The sequence below is a fragment of the Camelus bactrianus genome, chromosome 14 (assembly GCF_048773025.1).
Source record: "Camelus bactrianus isolate YW-2024 breed Bactrian camel chromosome 14, ASM4877302v1, whole genome shotgun sequence".
NCBI classification, from domain to species: domain Eukaryota; kingdom Metazoa; phylum Chordata; class Mammalia; order Artiodactyla; family Camelidae; genus Camelus; species Camelus bactrianus.
Window position 1 is genome coordinate 61,385,122 of NC_133552.1, and position 18,963 is coordinate 61,404,084.

At 44.8% G+C, this 18,963-nt stretch overlaps 1 protein-coding gene across 2 annotated transcripts in view; it reads left to right on the forward strand.

Moving 5' to 3' along the window:
* The window catches only part of UBAC2 (UBA domain containing 2), a 146,726-nt gene extending 129,456 nt beyond the window's left edge, over positions 1-17,270 (forward strand). For both annotated transcript variants that reach the window (XM_010959676.3, XM_010959675.3), the window contains 2 exons: positions 4,881-5,003; positions 16,940-17,270. In XM_010959676.3, the coding sequence (XP_010957978.1) occupies positions 4,881-5,003; positions 16,940-17,047 (231 nt within the window). In that variant the 3' untranslated portion in view covers positions 17,048-17,270. The remainder of the gene's footprint in view (positions 1-4,880; positions 5,004-16,939) is intronic.
* Positions 17,271-18,963: the final 1,693 nt, after the last annotated feature.

Consider the following 18,963-nt stretch of genomic DNA (forward strand, 5'->3'; position numbering starts at 1 on the left):
CGCCTGACAGAACGTTTAACAAATATTTACAGCTCTCAGTTGGAAAATTAGTTGTTTGTATATTTTCACAAGAAATTTTACTGCATTTGAAAATCTCCTTACCAACTAATAACAGATACTTCATAAAATGGCTGTTAAAATGCAAGCTGTTTCCTTTTTCCTCTTTTAAATATGTGGTTATTGCTTTTGAAGAAGACAAAGTGAAGGAAGCGTTTCCTGTTTGCAGAGGCTCACGCTGAACCTACAGAAAGCACAGATTCGTGTCAAAACAGCCCCAAACCTAGAGCTCCTGTAACTTTCTGCTTTTTAAGCACTTTTTTTTACTATCACAGCCCGAGGTTTTGTTTTGTTTTGCCTACTCTTTGACTCTCACTCCCTTTGAAGAATAAAATGTTACAGATTCAGCCAAAGGTTCATCCCCTTCCCACTGTCCTGCAGCAGGTGTGTGGCGTGTGGTGTGTAATACCTGTGCACGTCTGTATATGTACGTGTGGGTGCATCAGAGCTGCTCGACCCGGACACCATGGGCATTGTGGTCCAGGCCATCCTTTGTCGTGGGCTCCGTCCTGCGCATTAGAGGACGCTTAGCATCCCTAGCCTCGACTCACTAAATGCCAACAGCACCACCATCCTGTCCCCAGCCCACCCCCCCGGCCACAAGACAGTAAAAAATGCCCCCAGACATTGCCAAATATCCCTTGAGGGTGCAGAATCACCACTAGTATATATATCCATAAAATCGTTTAAATAGTATACTATTATTCTAAACATTTTAAAATGTTATGTAACTGTTATTATTTATACATGTTCTTATACAACTTTTTGTTCATTCAACATCGTATTCTTGAGAATTATCCATTAGATCTAGATAATCTATTCTGGCTGCACATATAGTAGTCTTTTATATGGTAAAAACCACTTACTAATTTATTTCCCTACTTAGGGACAGTGGAACTCCTTATATTTTCTTACTTAATAAGATAGTGCTTCACAGAATATCCTCATATGCCCACAAGGCCCTCCTGGCTCCCTGGAGATGGAAGCTGGGTCATAGGACATCCTCAGTTTTACTCGATCTTGGCGCACTCTTCTCCAAAACATTTGTGCCAAACTCTCATCACCAATGTAGAGAGTTCCCATTTCCTTCCCCTGTCAGCCCCATCCTTGGTACTGTCAGACACTTTATTTTTGCTAGTCTTATGGGTATGAAATAACTTACTGCTGTTTTAATTTGCATTTCCTAATACCAGTGAGGTTGGACATCTTTTCTTATGTTTATCCTGAACTCAGGGTTTCCTCTTCTGTAAACTGTTTATTCATAGACATTATCTGCTTTTCTCTTGTGTTATTTATTTTTTCTCATTGATTCTTTACATATTCTGGATACGATTTTGTCAGTTACATGTTACAAATATTTTCTCTTAATCTGTACTTTGTCTTCTACCATTTTTTAATCATACAAAAATTCTTATTTGCAGTAATTGTTAGCAATCTTTTCTTTATGATTTTTGCTTTGTATTTTTTGTTTTAGAAATTCTTTCCTATCCTGGCAACATAGAGAATATTCTCTTATTTTCTCTAAAATTTTTAGCAGTTTTGCTTTCCAGATTTGAATCCTTAATCTATGGGTTTTATTTTTAAATAAACATTATTTTTGTGTACAGCGGTATGAAGTAAAGGTCTAATCTTTTCTTTTTCCGTGTCTATAACCAGTCGTCCTGGTACTGTCGTTAAATGGTGTCTCTTTTTCCTGCTGACTTGCAAGGCCTCCTCCATTGTATACCAAGTGCCCACGTTTACTTTTGATTTCTCAGCCACCTCTCCTGTTTCTTTCCACTGTTTGCCTGTCGTATGCTAATATCATTCCACTTTAATTATTGAAGCCTAATAGTAAGTCCTAATAACTGGTAGAGAAAAATCCTCCCTTACACTTCTTGCAAATATTCAGGTATAGTTCTGACCCTTAACTTCAGGTTGTCTCACCACACACACGTGCACGCACGCACACACACACACACTCTTGTGAATTTTGAGTATATGCCATTAGAAATAGGTTTAGCTCCATATGACAGAAAACACAAAATAACAGAAACCAGGGGGAGGGTACAGCTAAGTGATATGTGTGCTTAGCATGCATGAGGTCCTGGGTTCAATCCTCTGTACCTTCAATTTTTAAAAAGTAAGTAAATAGTAAATAAACCTAATTACCACCCCCTAAAATCACAGAAACCTAAACAAGGTAGAAGTTTGTCTCTTATAAAAGAAGTCGGATGTTGACAGCCCGGGGTTGGTGAAGCTGCTGTCCCCAGGCTCCTTTTCTCTGACAGCTGCTTTGTCCTCAGCATGGGACCAGGATGGCTGCCTGGGCTCCAGGAAGGAGGAGGAAGCAGTGAGGAAGGGTGCAGCCCTCCCTTTAAGAGCTCTTCTGCAAGTCCCAGATGCCCTTTCTGCCTGCAGACCATTGGCAGAACTGAGCCAACTTAGGGGAAGCTGAGAAATGTAGTGACTGTGTCACCAAAAAAAAAAAAAAAAAAAAATCTTGTTTTTAAAGAGAAGGGAGTGTGGATATTGAGAGTCAACCAGTGGTCTCTCCTACCACCTGGAATTGGCAGAGTGGAAAGATGACAGGATTCAGTCTTCCTATCCACTTATTTAGGTCTTCTGATAGCCTTCAATCAAGTTTACCATTTTTTATAGAGATCTTGCAGATCTTTTGTTAGATTTCATTCCTCAGTACCTAATAGTTTTTATTTCTGTTTGTAAATAGTGATCACAGTCAAGGAACATTACTGATTTTTTTTTATCTTGTACTTTTATTAATTCTCATTTTCTAGGTAGACGCTTATCATGTGTGAGTGACAGTTTTGTTTCTCCCTTTCCATCCTTCTGCATTTTCTTCCATGATTGGTTGGTTTTGTCCTCATTATGCTATGACTTGTATTGAATACTAGAGGTGGTAATTGGCATTCTAGTCTTTTCATCAACTTTTATTAAATTATTTTTATGTCTGTCGAGTGAGCATTTGGCTTTTCTCCTTTAATCTCTTAATGTGTGAATTGCATACTATATTTTCTAAGATTCCAGAGATAAATCATAATATAGTACATCGTAGCAGATAAGATGATGATTTTCTGACCATTTTTGGATTGAGTTTGTTAATATTTTATTGGGGATTATTCCATCTGTCCATAAATGAAAAACAAATTATTTTATAATTTTTCTTTCTCATAATAGCCTTCTCTGATTTTGGAAACAGCATCATATAGCCTCAAAAAATTAGATGGGGAGCTCTTCTTCTTTTCTGTTTTCTAGAACAATTTGTATAAGATAGTAGGTCCTTACAATTTTCATTGACTTCACATGTAGATTTTTGGTGGGTAGAGTTTTAGGTATTATTTCAATTACGTTAATGGCTAGAAGTCTTTAGTAAGGGTTTCTGTTTCTTTTTGTGACTCTCTATTGAAGTATAACACAGAAAAGTTAGCATTTTATAAAGTAATCATGCAGGTGTACTTTTTTGTGTTTATTGTATTCAACATGTATTTGAGAGATTTAGCCATGTTGTTGCATGCATTATAGTTTATTCATTTGAACTGCTGTATAGTATTAGATCATGTGAATATACCATAAAGTATCCATTTTACTTAGTGGACATTTGAGTGGTTTCCAGTCTTTGACTATTACAGATAATGCTGCTAAGAACATTCTGGTCTGTGCCTTTGGTAAACGTGTGTTTGCTTTTCTGTTGTCCAGGAGTGGAACTGCAGAGGCATCCATGTGTGTTCAGCTTTAGTCAGTGCTTCTGAACAGTTTTCAAAACTGATTACCAGTTTCTGTTTCTTCTTGAGGAAGTTTTAACAAGTTGTTTTTCTAGAAATGTGTCTACTTCATCAGTTGTGATACAAATAAAGCATTCTTATAGATTTTTTCATGTCTTTCATTATATTCTTTGTTTTATTTCTAATAGAATTTGTGCTCCATTCTTTGTCTTTTCACTAAGCTTGCCTGGTTTATCCACTTTATTTGACTTTTTAACAGCCAACATTAGGTTTTTATTGATTCCTTCTATTGTGTCTCTGTTTTCCGCTTTGTTAATGTTTGCTCTTAACTGTCTGCATCATTCTTTCCAATTCCTTTAGACTATTGTTACTTTCACTGACTTCTTAAATTGTACGTTAGTAACTTTAATTTTCAGTCTTCATTTACTTTTAAGCTCAATATTTTAAAAATTCCATCAACTACTTAACTATATCACATAAGCCTTGATTGGTAATAGAATCAATTTTATTCACTTTTAGGTATCTTCTGTCCATTATGATGTTTTCATTTTTGATCTCCAAATGTGTGGATTTGTGTTTGTTTTACATTGATTATAATTTTGGTACTGATTTCTAATTTAATTGCATTGTGATCAGAGAATATAGTCTCTTTAATATTTTTGTTTTGTTATTTGTGGACATTTCATATAGGACTAAGTGCACTGTCACTTTTTTAAATAAATATTTCACTTATAATGGAAAAGAATGTATATTCTCTAAACACTGAGTGTGGCTGGAGTTGGGACAGCATCAGTGGGGACACGGCACGGCTGAGGTTAGGGATGTCTGCATGTGTCTTCTGCTGCCTCCCAGAGCCACATTGCACAAATACCTTTGGCAGTATCCATTACCTTCTTTTCGCTCTGTGCACCTGCTGCAGGCTGCCGGTTTTAGCCTGTTGACTGGAGGATGATGTGATCCTTCCAGCTGGCACACAGCGGTTCCACCTGACGCCTCATTTCCCAGTCTGGCTGTGACTGCATTGCAATAGAAGGCTCATCCGCGCCTTGTGACCCGTGTACTCCGTCTGTGTCTCATTACTGCGCACTGATCTCTTTTTAGGGAGGAATGATCAACTGGAACCGTCTTTTCCCTCCTTTACGTCAGCGACGGAACGTAAACTATCAGGATGGTCGGCGGTCTGAACAACCAGTGTCCCCTCCTCTAGAGGTTTCAGAGGAACAGGTAATCAGTAACGCCTGGTCTTGCCTTAAACCCGTGCTTCAAACTTCAAGCAGTTTGGGTGAACAAGACTGGAAAGAAATGAAGCATATAAACACAAAGATTTTGATATCAGGTAACTTCTGCCTATACCAGTGGTAGACACTTGGGACCTTTATTGACTACTGTGAGTCTTATGAGTTTGAGGAAGGCGTAATTTAAGGAAAAACAAAACAAAAACCCAAGGCATTGTGACTGTTTTGTTTTTAACTGAAGTATAGTCCATTACAATGTGTCAATTCCTGGTATACAACACAATGTTCCATGACTGCTTATTTTTAAATCTGTGACACTTCATACATACAGAACTACTGAAGTTGGTTCTCTACAAGGGCTAGGAGAGGAGGCAGAAAGATGGGGAGCTTCTCTGAGTATCTTTACGTTATATCGTATGTAAAGTATACCTGACTTTAGAAATCATGTTAATGTTTTACATATTCAAAAAGCAAATCAATGATGGGGGCAATGATAAACCTAAAAAGAAACTGAAATAAATTATCCAATTGTACTTTAAATGAATAATATAATCATAAGGAAATGGGAAAATTAATTTCAGTAACATTTGAACATATTATGCCCTCTGTCTAAAGGAAAAAAGAACTGCAAAAAGTCTCAGCCTCTTCATAGGTGTATTTTTCGTAACGGTATGAGTACAGCAGTTCTGAAATTATGTTGTGTGGATTGTAGATTTGAGCAAACAAGGAAATAGGATGGTCGTATTGTGGAAGAAGGAAAAGGCAGAGAACAGGGGAAGGCAGGGAAGAACCCTGTGGGACTGGGTTGCAATTAGAGATATGAGCGTAAACTCATGCTGTGGGAAGTGTGTGTGTCTGTATACGTATCTTAGCTGTGTCAACCGGAAGGACTCACAAGCAGTGGCATCCCTGTAGCACTAAGCACACCTGGTGCCCAGACCTAGTTTCTACACACTGTGCCCATTCAGAGGAGCCAGCCTCCTGAGAGAAGCGGTGGGTCCCAGGCCGGGGTAGGGGAGGGACAAGATGACCTCGGACCACCTTATCTGAGGAAGTAAGGAAGTGCTCCTTAACTGAGGGGGCGGGGCATGCCGCAGGGATACTGCAGCCAGCTGGAGGGGGTCCTGCTGGCCAGATCTGGGACATCAGGTTTGAGCGTCAAAATAAATAAGGACAGTATAATATAATCCATTGAGGAAGAAAAAGAATCCATGAGTTCATACTTATATTAATAGACAAACATTTCCACCCACAAGGGAAAGGGAAATGCTCCTCCTTTCAGTAGATTGTAAAGCAGCAAATATAGAAAAAATTACGGTATTGGAAAATCACAATTTTGTAACTATCGGAGTAAAAATCAATTCAGGGAAAAATCATCCATATAGGAAGAACAGGCTATTTACATAATCTCAAAGTATCTCCCCACAAATTACTTATTAATTATTAAAGAAAAGTAGTTAACTACACACAGAGGAATTTGACACCCACTTACACAAGTGATCAAAATTACCCATAATGGAACAAAGAGGCATCGTGGGTATGCCCTGAAAAGGACACATCAGTTATGAGTTTCAATAAAAATGGAATAACTTTGTGGGGGAGGATATAGCTCAAGTGGTAGAGCGCATGCTTAGCATACGCAAGGTCCTGGGTTCGATCCCCAGTACCTCCTCTAAAAATAAATAAATAAGTAAGCCTAATTCCCCCACCCCCGGAAAAAAAAAAGACAAAAAAGGGGGAAAAAAGGCAAAACTTTGATCATAAAGGAAAGGCAGGCAAACCCAACTTGAGGGACATTCAGTAAGATACCTGACCTGTACTCTCCAGCTATACTGATGTCACAAGAGGTTCCAGATTAAAGGACATTGGGAAGCATGCTGACTAAATGTCCCACATGGTCCTGGACTGGATTCTGTACTAGAAGAAGGTTTTGGTGAAAGAACATTTTAGTCAGTCTATGACATTGGACTGTAGATTAGTAGTGGTTTCATATTTATGTTAAGTTTCTAGGATTTGGTATCTATACTGACTGTGGTTAGGAAAGAGAATATCCTTGTTCTCAGCAAATTCACACTGGAGCACTAAGGGGTCAAGGGGCAGGATGTATGAGCTTGATCTCAGGCGGCTCCGGAAAAGTAAATCCGAGAGTGTGTGTGCGCGTATGTGTGTGTGTGTGTACAGAGAGAACGCAGTGTGGCGAAACAGTAACTGGTGAATCTGGATGAAGAGTAGTTGGGTTCCTAGTGCTCTTCTTGAAATTTTTCCATAGGTTTGTAATTATTTCACACTAGAAAGTTTCCAAAAATCTGTAAAAGTAAGTTGAGAGCATTCCAGTAACAGCCCTTTTAAATTTTGTTCTGCAAACATTGCTTTCTTCTCATCAAGCAGATCATGGTCAGCGTTTCACAGCTGATCACACCACGCAGGCCATCACCTCCCCATCCCCTGTCCCCAGAGCAAACACACCCCAGTCGGACCCAAGACACTCATCTCTGTGGCAGGGCTGTATGTATCCTGACTTCTCTGGAACTCAAGAGGGGCTTCTGGGCAGGGCTCCCACTGGCACCTCTCGGTTAGGCCACAGCAAGTGCTTTTGAAAGAAACCGATTGAATATGCCTGAGTTGACCCAGCCCCTCACCTTGCAGCTTCTCAGATCCTTTCAGTAACTGGTTCGGATTAAGAGATGGATTATTAAAGAGCCACAGTTCTCTTCCACTTCCACTAGCAGATTTCCCAAAAAAATGTTAGCCCCATGAGAAGAAAATAAAGCCAAGTAACTCAGTATTTGTAAGATATTTATGGTAACAGATTAAAAAATAAACTAATACCTTCAAATTGAAGTGAAAAGAAAGAAAGTTCTGTTATATTACTGTTTACTTGATAGAACCCAAGTCACATTCTTCCCAGAGCAGCCGTTAAGGATAGGAAGAATTTAAAGGTGAAATAGTTCTTTGTTTTGACACTTGGGGGGAAAAAAAGTGTCAAAAAGTGGTAACAAAGTGAATGTGTGTAATTGAAGTCTTTAGGGTCTTTTTTAAATGAATCATTTTCCTTGATCCTCCCAGAATAACAAGAGTGAGGTTAACATGTTGTCAGTATCAGTTTAAAATATCATGTACTTCTTCTTCTTGGCTCTGTTTTGAAAAGATGTAAATACAGGAGAGGTCATTTTTAACGTATGCTTCCTTATACATTGATTTTCTAAATCTTTTGTTTCTTGATCAACCTGAAATGGCCTTATAGGCTGTGGTACATTAAGACACAGAGTGCCCCTGGCAGTATTTATGTAGACACTCAGTAGTTTTTGTGGTAGATGCTAGAGAGATGGTAAGAGAAGAAAGGTGTTGTTCTTGCCCTCAAGACATTTACAATAACATTTACCAGTTTATAGTTATGTGTAGTCTCTTGGTTAATTTCAGCCTAGACACTAAAATATTTGTTAGTAACATTAAGATAGTTTGAATTAACAAAACTTTTTTATGCTTAATTTTTCAATTAAATGTGCTGTATTTTATTTAAATCTCAGTTGTGATTTTAGTGCATTAAGAGACTTAGTAATTTTCTAAACCAAGAAAAATAGAAATGATTATTTGAGTGTTTTCCTGATGTGAACAAATACTTTAGGGATGTTCCTGAGAGTTCTTTAAGATAGGAAATGCAGTTCTTTTATTTTGCAAACAAAGAGTATTCTAAGGAAGAATGTGCCTCTCTCATTAAGTCTAGTAATAGTCTAACATCCAGCTATAGAAATGTTTGCCCCCTTTTCTACATTTGCTATTAAATTTTGGGATTCTTACTTCTTCCCAAGCCACTCCTACCGGTTTCAGTGAGCACCTTTACCAGTTTATCACCCCAGCTCCCCTTGAGAAATGCCCAAACCAAGTGCCGCCCAGTAAACTCTATAACTACATGTGCTCAGATGTCTATCTTAAAAATAAGTGTATGCATTATTCCATTTGTTTTTTTCTTTTTAACCAAGGATTTTTATATTACATCCATAGTCAAGATTAACAAATAATGAAATTTTGTCACATAATTTTTTTTTAATCAAAGGGTAAAAAGCTTTCCAAGTTTGTCCCTCTTGAGCTCTCCCAAGCTTAGAAAGTGACCCTGTGGTTTAGACTTAATGGGACGCACAGGTGGAATCGGACGAGGACATTAAACAGGTCTAACTAAACCAATGCTGGGACTTAAGGAAAGGAAGATAAATATGGATGTTACAAATGTTGTCTCTTCATTGGTGTCTTTCCTTCCTTTTAGCCAGCCAGCGGTTGTCAGCTGTCTGCTCCGCCTGGCCTAACCACCGGGCTAGGTTCCTGTAACACGGAGATAAGCGGGCAGCGCTTCCTGCCCTCATGCTGCAGATCCAGCGCGGGGAGCCGGGCTCGGGGATGGCTCTGGTCAGCTCTGAGCACGGCCTCCAGTGCTGTTGAAGGGTTGCTGGCACTGGGAGGGTGGGGGCAGTGGCATTTGTAAAGACGTGGTCTGGTGAAAAGCGCATCAGATTTGGGGAAGCAGAGGTGGAGGAGGCTGGGGTGGAGGGTGACTGGTAGGGAAGGGCACCACTTGGGGAGCAGAGGCCCTCAGCTTTGCATGGACTTTCCCTTCTATGTTGTAGGCATTAAGGAACAGGGAGTCAAATCATTGGGTTTCCCTGGAGGATGGACCAGATGCAGAGGAAGGGATGTATTATGAGATCACAAACACGTGTGTGATTTCTTCCATCCTTGCCCAGGAAACATGTTCCGGTTCAGGTGCTTATGAGACTCTTGCCCAGACAAGATACGGTGCTGCTTAGTACATCTATAATACATGAGACGTGTCGTGTGGATTCCACCCACGTTCTGAAATACCCATTGGCCCAGGTAGAGCGAGAATAGCGCACAAGACCCTCTCAGTCTTAGCTGATAACCAGCAACATGTAGTCAATATGAGAGAATCTAAATCTCAGTGAGTCTCTCGTCATCTCCGGAATCCTCACCACTGCCTCCAAAAAACCCACCTAAATTCCAAAATTCACACCTTATGAAAACAGTCCCCTCACTAGTAGGTATCTGCTCCGAGATACACTCAGTGCTTCGGCTCTGAGCATCTGGAACCACAGTGAGCTGGGTGTTGGTCTGGAGACACCCATGTAGTCTGGCAGGTGGTGAGCTCCACGGGGCCTGTTCCCGCCTCGTCCCTGTTTCCCTCCCAGCACAGAGCCCGACACACAGCAGCTGCCCCAGTGGCAGTTAAAGAGATGAACGTGAAGGTATGGGCCGTGGGCTTCTCTTTCAAAAGAACATTTGTTTTCGCTTAAAAATGTGCTAGAGATGTTTCCATCTCTAATCCCTAATGCTAGAGATAGAATGTGTTATTTGTTAGGGTAAATACTGAGTGACAAATAATTAACCAGCTTTCAGGGGTGCCTAATTCTGCTGGGTACTAAAAGATTTAAACAAGGGAGCTCTCCCAGCCTGTAGCAAGGGCCTTCTCAGGACCAAACCCCGAAGCAAGCAGGAGGGTGCAAAGACGAGGGGCTGTCAGCAGCCGGGCAGGAATGTAAAATAACCAGACACAGTCCACTCAGCCAACAGGGGCGGCCAAAGGGTTCAGCAATTCCAAGTAGTAGAGGGGTTGAGTGGGAAGGAAAGGGAGCCGTGCTGACCCACAGGGGTCTGACAGTGAGGCTGCCCTGACAGGGCACAAACGACAGTTATAATGAGAGCAGGGACGGGCAAGCCACATCTAGGACTTCCCTGGGGCTGCCCCTCCCAGGAGAGTGCACATGTGGCCTGGGAAGTGGCCTGCCACCAGTGGGCAGCCTGGCCGGGGGCTGGTTGGGGCTGCCTTTCAGATGGGCATCACTTTGTGCAAGCGTCAGAATTTGGGAAGTAAGAACCCAAAAAAACCATTTGTTTTTGACACTCTTAACTAAAGGGAAGTTAAAGAAAACCACATTCTTACTTGAACAAAACAAGCAGAGGCATGCTTCACTGGGGGAATTGCTGTACATCTCATTGGAATGAGTGTCCTGTTTCACTCATGTCAGTAGTTGAATTGCACGTAGAATGTTAAAGTGGGATTTTACTCATTTTCTTGAGTAAGAATTATCTTGAGATAGTAGGGACACATGTCCCAACCACAGAGGATTTTAAAAAAGAAAAGGAAAGGAAAGGAAAACTGGTACCAATTCATCTCCTGTCTCTATACTTTTCTTGTTCAGTGTGCTCTCTCTCTGGGCAACATATTTTAGGAAAAACATACTCCACCTTGTCCTCCTTTGGAGCAGTGTCAGGTGACAGTGACAGGGTTCTCCTGTCCGAAGTCCCATACCTCGGGCCAGCCCCCCGGGGAGCAGCTGACAGAGTCAGAGGTCAGGTGGGGGAACTTTCATAAATGTGTTTCCATCTCGGGGATGAAGCTGAGCGGCAGCGTCAGTGCCAGCCCCTCCTTGCTGTCATCTGATCTGGCCTCTAGGAAGTCGAGTTTTCAACCATGAGAAACAGGCGTTGGAGATGTTACCTTTGACTAGCTCGAGCTCGAATGAATAAGTGATGGGGAGACAGGAAGAGCGTAACACCCTCCTTGGATATTGACCAGCTGCACCTAGTTTCTAAAAGAAGTTAGAGAAAAGGATCACTTAGGTGTTTAGACCAGAAACCAAGATGAACTCTGGTGAACTCTATTCTGATGTTTTGTGGTGAAAATTTTTAGACGGAAACTTTCCTGTGATGCAGAGGCAGGAGGAAAGTACTTACTGGGCTCTGAAACAGAGAAGTAACGTTGAAGGAGATGCTTTTTAGAAAATTCCTGTGGGACATTTTGTACGTTTTCCAGACGGCTGCAGACCCCGCTAGTCCAGCACTGACCAAGATGCTCTTGACTCTGCTTTTTCCTGTCTGGCTTCATTCGGGCTCACCACCTTAGTTTTTTTTCAGGGCAATTCTTCTTTACATGATTTAAGCCTAGAAGTAAGCAGCAAAAGTTGCTTGCTTTGTTCTTCAGCATGACTGTATTCAGCCGCCGCGGGAGGTGTGGGTGTACTTAGGTGTGCAGTCGGGGTGTAATCAGGTCCCCGTCATCTGGGGAGCACAGGCCTCTCCCTGGACCAGTGACCCAGGTCCTGGGGGGTGAGGAGGTGGTTCTTCTGCTCCGGGACCTCCTTCCAGCCACTCCACGCTCACCGTGGCCCCCTACGTTTGATCGTAGTAAAAGACACGTCAGTTCTTTAACCAACAAAGGATATAAAACTAGCGAAGTGGAAGCAGTTAAAGTGAGTGCCAAAAACAAAACCCAAGGGCAGTTTTATCACGTAGGATGCTCTGATCCGAGGCTGGAGAGATTCAGAGGAGTCCTCACACACCTGACTGATCACTTTTAAGTGGGACAAAAATTATCCTAAGAGGTGACGCTTACTGAGCACCTGATACGTGCCAGTCACTGTTCCAGGCCTTTCACACACGCCTCTCTTAGCCTTGGAACTGTGAGAAAGCTGAGAGCCGGAGGCTTCAGTCCCGACCGGGGCTCACACAGTGACATCTTGGAGCTCCCTCTGCCACCTGGCAGGGTCCCCGCCTCCCAGCAGCCGCAGCTGGGGTGATTTTTTTGCACTTGGGTCAGACCTAAAACAGCTGCCAGCCTCTCCTGTTTTATTCTAAGGAATCGTGAACCTCTAGAATCCTCTCGGTTTCTGCTTCCCCGACCACCCACCCGCGGGGCTGCATGGGCCTGTTTTCTCTTGATGCCTCTGAGCTCAGGAGTCATGCCTCCTGTGAAAATGAGCCTTCGCAGATGGTTAGGAAACGCACGAGGTTGTGCAGGTCGGGCGCTGATTAACATTAAGGCCTGAGCCCGTGATTTGCAGTGTCCTCCATGAGGGCTGAAGCCGTCTGCTGACTGTGCTGCTGGTCCTGCCGTGGTTCTTGCCATCCTGGACACGACTGCTGAGCCCCCCAAAGAGGGGCAGCACTGGGAGGCACGGCCACCCCGCCTGGCTGCGGGCCCCACGGGCACCGGCCACCGAGGGACCCGGGGAGCTGGAAAGCACCGTCAGGACCGCTCTCTCTGCGTCCTCGGGTTTTCTGATCATTTTCCTCACATCCATGCCTAGGCAGGCAATTTCATTTTTCTGTGGATGTTTATAGTTTTGGACGTTAAGGGAGACTTACAGATACTCTTTCTTCTTGTGATTGATACTATTTCTACTTTGTGAGCTCTCCCACTGGTCACAGTACTGGCAGTGAAAATTTTCTCATCCCACCTGTCTTCTCCCCCCGAAGAAACACCAGAAGCTCCAAAGCCAGCTCTCACTAAAGGCATAATGCACGTATGTAACCACAAAGACTCTTTTCAGCAAAAACCCGTGAAAAACCGAGCTTGGTTGGTCGTCAAAACCGGTGACAGCATGTGTGGTTGTTTGTGTCTGAGGACGAATGAACTCGGGAGGAAGCCTCGCATGCCAGGACCGTGTCTCTCCTCACGCGGGACATCACTTACACAACTGGGATGCGGCCTGACCATCCCGGACCCCAGGCGCTTTTCCCACCCTGGCCCCAGAGCAGCAGCCCACCCCAGCATCTTCTGGATTCCAGATTCAGAGTTGGTGGAGAGAAACTTGAGTACAGGTGGAAGCTGTGGGCTGGCAGCCCAACCAGGTACCATCACCAGGCAGGGCAAGGCTAATGCATCATCATCTCCAGGTTATAAATTGTGATTTGCTGAACAAGCGTAGTTGTTCCTGCCGGCTGGGTGCAGAGAAGCAGCCAGTTCTTAGCTATGCTGAAAGTACTGGAAGTGACAGACGTGACAGCAAGCGTAGCATCTGCCACACTGTTCACTGTCATTGAGGATGGCCAAGTCTTGGGCCATGATGTCGTGTCCATGAGTGACAGTCAAGCAAAGCTGCCCACCTCCTCCCTGGGTCACACTCTCCCCACTGAAGATCCCAGTCCTTAACCAGAAGTAATTGAAACAAACATCATAAAAGGTTACTTCAGTCCAGGAGGGGAAGTAACCTGGCAGGCGCACCTGGATCCGCGAGGTGGTTTCTCCCTGTTGACACACGTCCAACACGAGTCCTGTAGCCCCTCTCCCTGAGTGACACTCAGTGTGACGTGCCCCCAAGGAAAGAGAAAAGTGTGGATTCTGAGAATTGAATGGCAAAAGTGATGTTTCACATCTGGCAGAAGCCTGAAACAGATTATCAGACAGATGACTCGTGAGATGTGAAGAGCCTTGAGGTCTGGAGGCACCAAACTGCTCCGGTTGACACAGGATGCCACCAAGACATGTGCCCTTCTCATCACCTCCAGAGGTGATGGTGACGTGCGCCATGGATAATAAGAATATGAAGTAAGTTTGAAACTGGTTAAAATTCTAAAAAACTGTTGACGAGCCACTCAGATAGAAATGGGAGGTCTCGAGTAAGTCCCGGGCCCTGGCTGTGATCTTGTCTGCTTGACATTTTAACTTGAGTGACGCTGTGGAGGTTAGCAAATCTGCTAATCAGATGTAGGGACGATGCAAGTTTGAGGGAGCTGACTGACACAGTAGATAAGAGAATTATAACTGAAAATAGTTTGGGTTGGCTAGAAAGTGATCAGAGAAGTTTGACAGAGATGTGCACAGCCCAGAACCGGGATTAAGCCTACTTGGAGGTCAGGCCCTGGCACATTTCACGCAGGGTTTAGAGCAGGCCCAGCCTAACTCGCCACCCCAGGATGATGTGGCCACACAATCAGGGCGTGTGTACACCCATGTAGCTGCATGCAGGCCCCCAGCTAAAGCACTCCTCCGCTGTGACGAGGGCTGGGGTCACAGGACAGCACAGGCCAGCTGCCCTTTGCCCTGGGCAGACCACGCCAGTGGGACCGTATTCTGCAACCACACAAATAGGTGTGTGTTGGAAGGGGAGGGGCTGGCTGGAAAGTGCTGGATTCTGAATCACAGGGATGAACAGAGGCAGCCGTGGCCCTCCTTCTCAGAAGGCTTACGTGTGGTAGGGAGACGCAGCCGTGCCCATACATGCAGATAAAAGGCACGGCCACGAGGAGCCCAGGACAGAGGTCATTGGGGACACAGGACTTCTACTCTGGGTTCCTCCTCATCTGGGAGACATGGGAAAGAGCCACATGCCCCAGATCCCGTGGATGAAGACAAGTTAACCAGGCTGAGGGCAAAGGAGAGAGTCTCCTAGCGGAGGACACACCAGCAGTGAGGGAGGGAGACGCTGAGCCACTTGGCCTGGGACGGACCAGGAGCTGGGGTGCCGGCTGAGGGGAGGAGGATGCGCACAGGGCCTCATGCAGAAAACGAGCAGGGCTGTTTCCTGTAGCTTCAAAAGGCAAATTAGGGCTTTTGAGTTCCCACGGGTGGCAACCAGTTGAGACGCAGATTGTGTTCACTTGCAGAAGAGCTTTCCATCTTGGCTGATGAGTGAAGAGTGTTCGTGCTTTTCTGGCAAAGGTTGTTCTTTCTTTGAGCAGATGAGAGCAAAGATCCCTGCCCTTCTGTCCACCAGCGCCGGGAGTCCAGCTGGAAACCACCTCCCCCAGGCCGCCCTTAGGAAGCAGCCGGCCGGGCCCCGATGTCTGAGCGCAGCCTGTACACACATGTGCATGGGGTGTGCGTGCACGTGGAGAACCAGAATGAGGTTCTGTGCAGGGAAGACCCTCAGTGCGTGCTTTTTGTAAATCCTGGTCTTAGCCCATTAACTATTCATGACCCACAGATGAGGGATCACAGCCTCAGTTTGAAAAACACTGACCAGAACCCCAGGTTTTGAATCCCTTCTCAACCAGGTTAGCCCCTCCCTAAGGCTTCCTGGGCGTCGAGGAGTCTGGGGTCTCCGTCGCCCCTGCACGCTCCCCCGCTTGGCTCTGCGCCTCCTGCCCGGGGTGGGAGGGTGGGAAGCAGAGCTCTTACCACCCGTAGCCACGGCCCTTGGTGGCCCACGCGGAGGAAGATTAGAATTAGTGACTAAGTCCCCAGTCCGTGTTAACTCACACCTTGTTGAAAATGTCAGCGTCTGTAATAGTAACACTTTCCACTATATGTTGTTGCAAATGTGGCATATTTCAATATAAGTAAAAAAAAAAAAAATGCCTGTAGCTAGTCCAAGGTCGTAAGTATTTTTATAATACATTTTTAAGTGCGAAATATTTACAAATAAACTAAAATGATAGTAGTGACACTGCCTATTTCGACCCTGGAGACCGCCTGTATAATAAAAGTACAGGAAGCCTCTATATTGACAGCTTCAGGATTTGTGGTCAGAAAAAATGCAGGCCTCGTTGTTTCATGCTCTGTGGCTTTAGCTCTCCTCCGCGCGGTTCTGCCCCGGCTTCGCCACCTCTGCCCACCGGGACTGACGTGCCGTGAAACGCGGGAGAGGGACGGGCACCCGCCGCGCTCTGCCTGTGCGGCCCCAGGCCCTCAAAGTCGTGCTCACGGTCAGAGTTGGCCGGCATCAGGAGCGGATCCTCAGTCGAGCAGTTGTTGATGTGTGTGTGCGCGCGTAGGGAAAGGCGGCTTTGATAAGGTGTGCTGCGGCGATCACGTTTGGCTCTGGAGCAGTGTGGTAAGGCGGGGGAGCGCAGGGCTGCTTCGGCAGACCTGCTTCGCAGGCGGCGTCCCGGGAGCCCATCTGCCCTCTCCTCTGGGGGCAGGCAGGTCACCGCCCCTCGGCAACTCCCTTCTTCATCTCTAAAACGAGGATTCAGTGAGAAAATGCACATCTGTTGGCTGTATATAATCACCTTAAAATGTTGTGCTTGTTGTAATTTTATAAACATCAGATTTCACATGGAAATGAAAATTTTGTTTAATTTTTTTTGATTTAACCTATCCTACAAAACTTACATGACCAGCATCTTGGGGCTAAGGGATCAGTGGCTGTGTCATCAGCTTTATGAGGCTTCTGGTCTTGTTTCTGTTTTCAGGTTGCCCGGCTCATGGAGATGGGGTTTTCCAGAGGTGACGCTTTGGAAGCCCTGAGAGCTTCAAATAATGACCTTAACGTGGCCACCAACTTCCTGCTGCAGCACTGACGGTCCCAGCGGACAGCACAGGGACTTGTCAAGCTGCTGACCACAGGGGGCGTTGTCCCTGCTCCCGGATCAGCCCAAGGACCCAGCACTCTCTGGCGCACTGTTCTCGCTGTCCTCTTGGGCAAAGGGTACTCCCCGCTGCTCTCCCTTAATTCCAAGATCATTACCATTAAGTATCAAAAAATAAGTTTGCCATTAAAGTAGCATGTATTTTCTATCTTTATTTTTTATGGGGTATTTTCCTTGGTTTGGAGAATCATCACTTTGTTCCTAATGTGTTTAAAATGCATTAAAGTGCAGATTTCTGCAGGCAGTTGAATAGCACTCCAGATGGGAAACTACTGCTATTGTAATATTCCTTTTGCCATAATGCATCTTCCTATATTATATCTGATCATAAGTGTCAGAAAGGGGAAAGGGGAATGTTACTCAGAAAGGACCTGTCAAACTTTCTTCCTGATGGACTTTTTTCATTGCTTTTTTTTTTTCTCTCGAATTTGCTTTCAAACCCCAGTGGCTATTCAGGGTCCCCACTTCCTAGGGGTGAGCAGCTCATATCTGCTGCACACAGTGTTGGCCAGGCCCAGGTGATGAGGGAGAAACAGGGAACTAAATCCTCCTCTACTTGTTCCAGCCCCTTCCAGTCCAAGGGCTTTTCCCCAGCTACTCCACACTTCCATTGAAAAATCATCATAATTGGATACCGATTCGAGGTTCTGGAATACTCTGTGAAACTTAACTGGAGTTAATTGTGTTTAGGATATCCAGTTAGCCATTCAGGCTGTAAGTAAAACTGGGACAAAGAGAAAGCAAAGAGAAGAGTGGGCTTCCAGGAGGAGTACGGGGCCTACCCAGAGGGGAGAACAGAAGAGTAAACACCTTGCCCGCCCCAGCTGCAGGGCCAGCCCCTCCGCAAGCAGGTTCCCCCTGGCCCCGGGGGTTATCGGGATGGCAGCGTGGGGCAGCGTCGACTGCAGAGGACCCCATCAGGGAGAGGAGGTGGAGGTTGGAGTGGACAAACCTGAAAAGATCTAAAGCGGGTGACTATTAAGATTTAAGGAAACTGTGCAACTATTGTGTTCTGCAAAGCAAGCAGAAGTGTTTCAATCTGATGCAAATTTAGACACGCGTGATACTTACAAAAAAGTTTTTAATGTGTTTTATTTTACCTTTTGGTATTTTTTATTAGACTTACCTCAATAAAACTTTGTTCTAGGCTGTACAAAACAAAAAATTGCCAGACTGTTCATCTTTCTTCGGAAGATTTGGGTGTTTTTTTTGAAGTGAGAGAAGCCCTTTTGTTCCTGTAAGTAGGACTGGCCCTGCGAGGCCCTGTCCTGAGTCTTGTTAGGGCCATCAATTGCTCAGAATGGGGGTGGAGGTGACTTTCTGGGGGTCCAGCTGGTCCCAAGCACAGGCTCCCACCTCGAGTTGTAAGGACTGTTGACAGTACTGAGGACATCCTCAACTGCGTTCACTGGTGGGGCCCAGACAGGATGGCCCGAGATTAAGGATTTATTTATCATCTGAGGCAAATCTAAACCCACCCTCTGTGCTTCTAGTGCACAAGGTCACAGGGACAAGCCACTGTATCCACAGACACACCATCTCCCACATTCCTTCTCCCCTCCAGACAGCACCCAGCAAAGCGAAACCAAACCAGAGGTAAAATCCTCAGTTGATTCCTTTCACTGCTCCTCTCCTAGAGGATGGGGAGAGGATGAGGCAAAGGCCCCACCGTAGGGATCGCAACATTGAAAAGGATTCACCACCCCAACTTCATTTGTTTTCTGGTCAAGATGTGCTACTAAATGAGAGCGCCTTGTCTGGCTGGAAGGAGCCTTGTGATCCTCTGTCCAGTCCTTTAATGGAAACTGAGGTCTGTACAGGTGGTGCGACCTCCGGACAGGCACCTA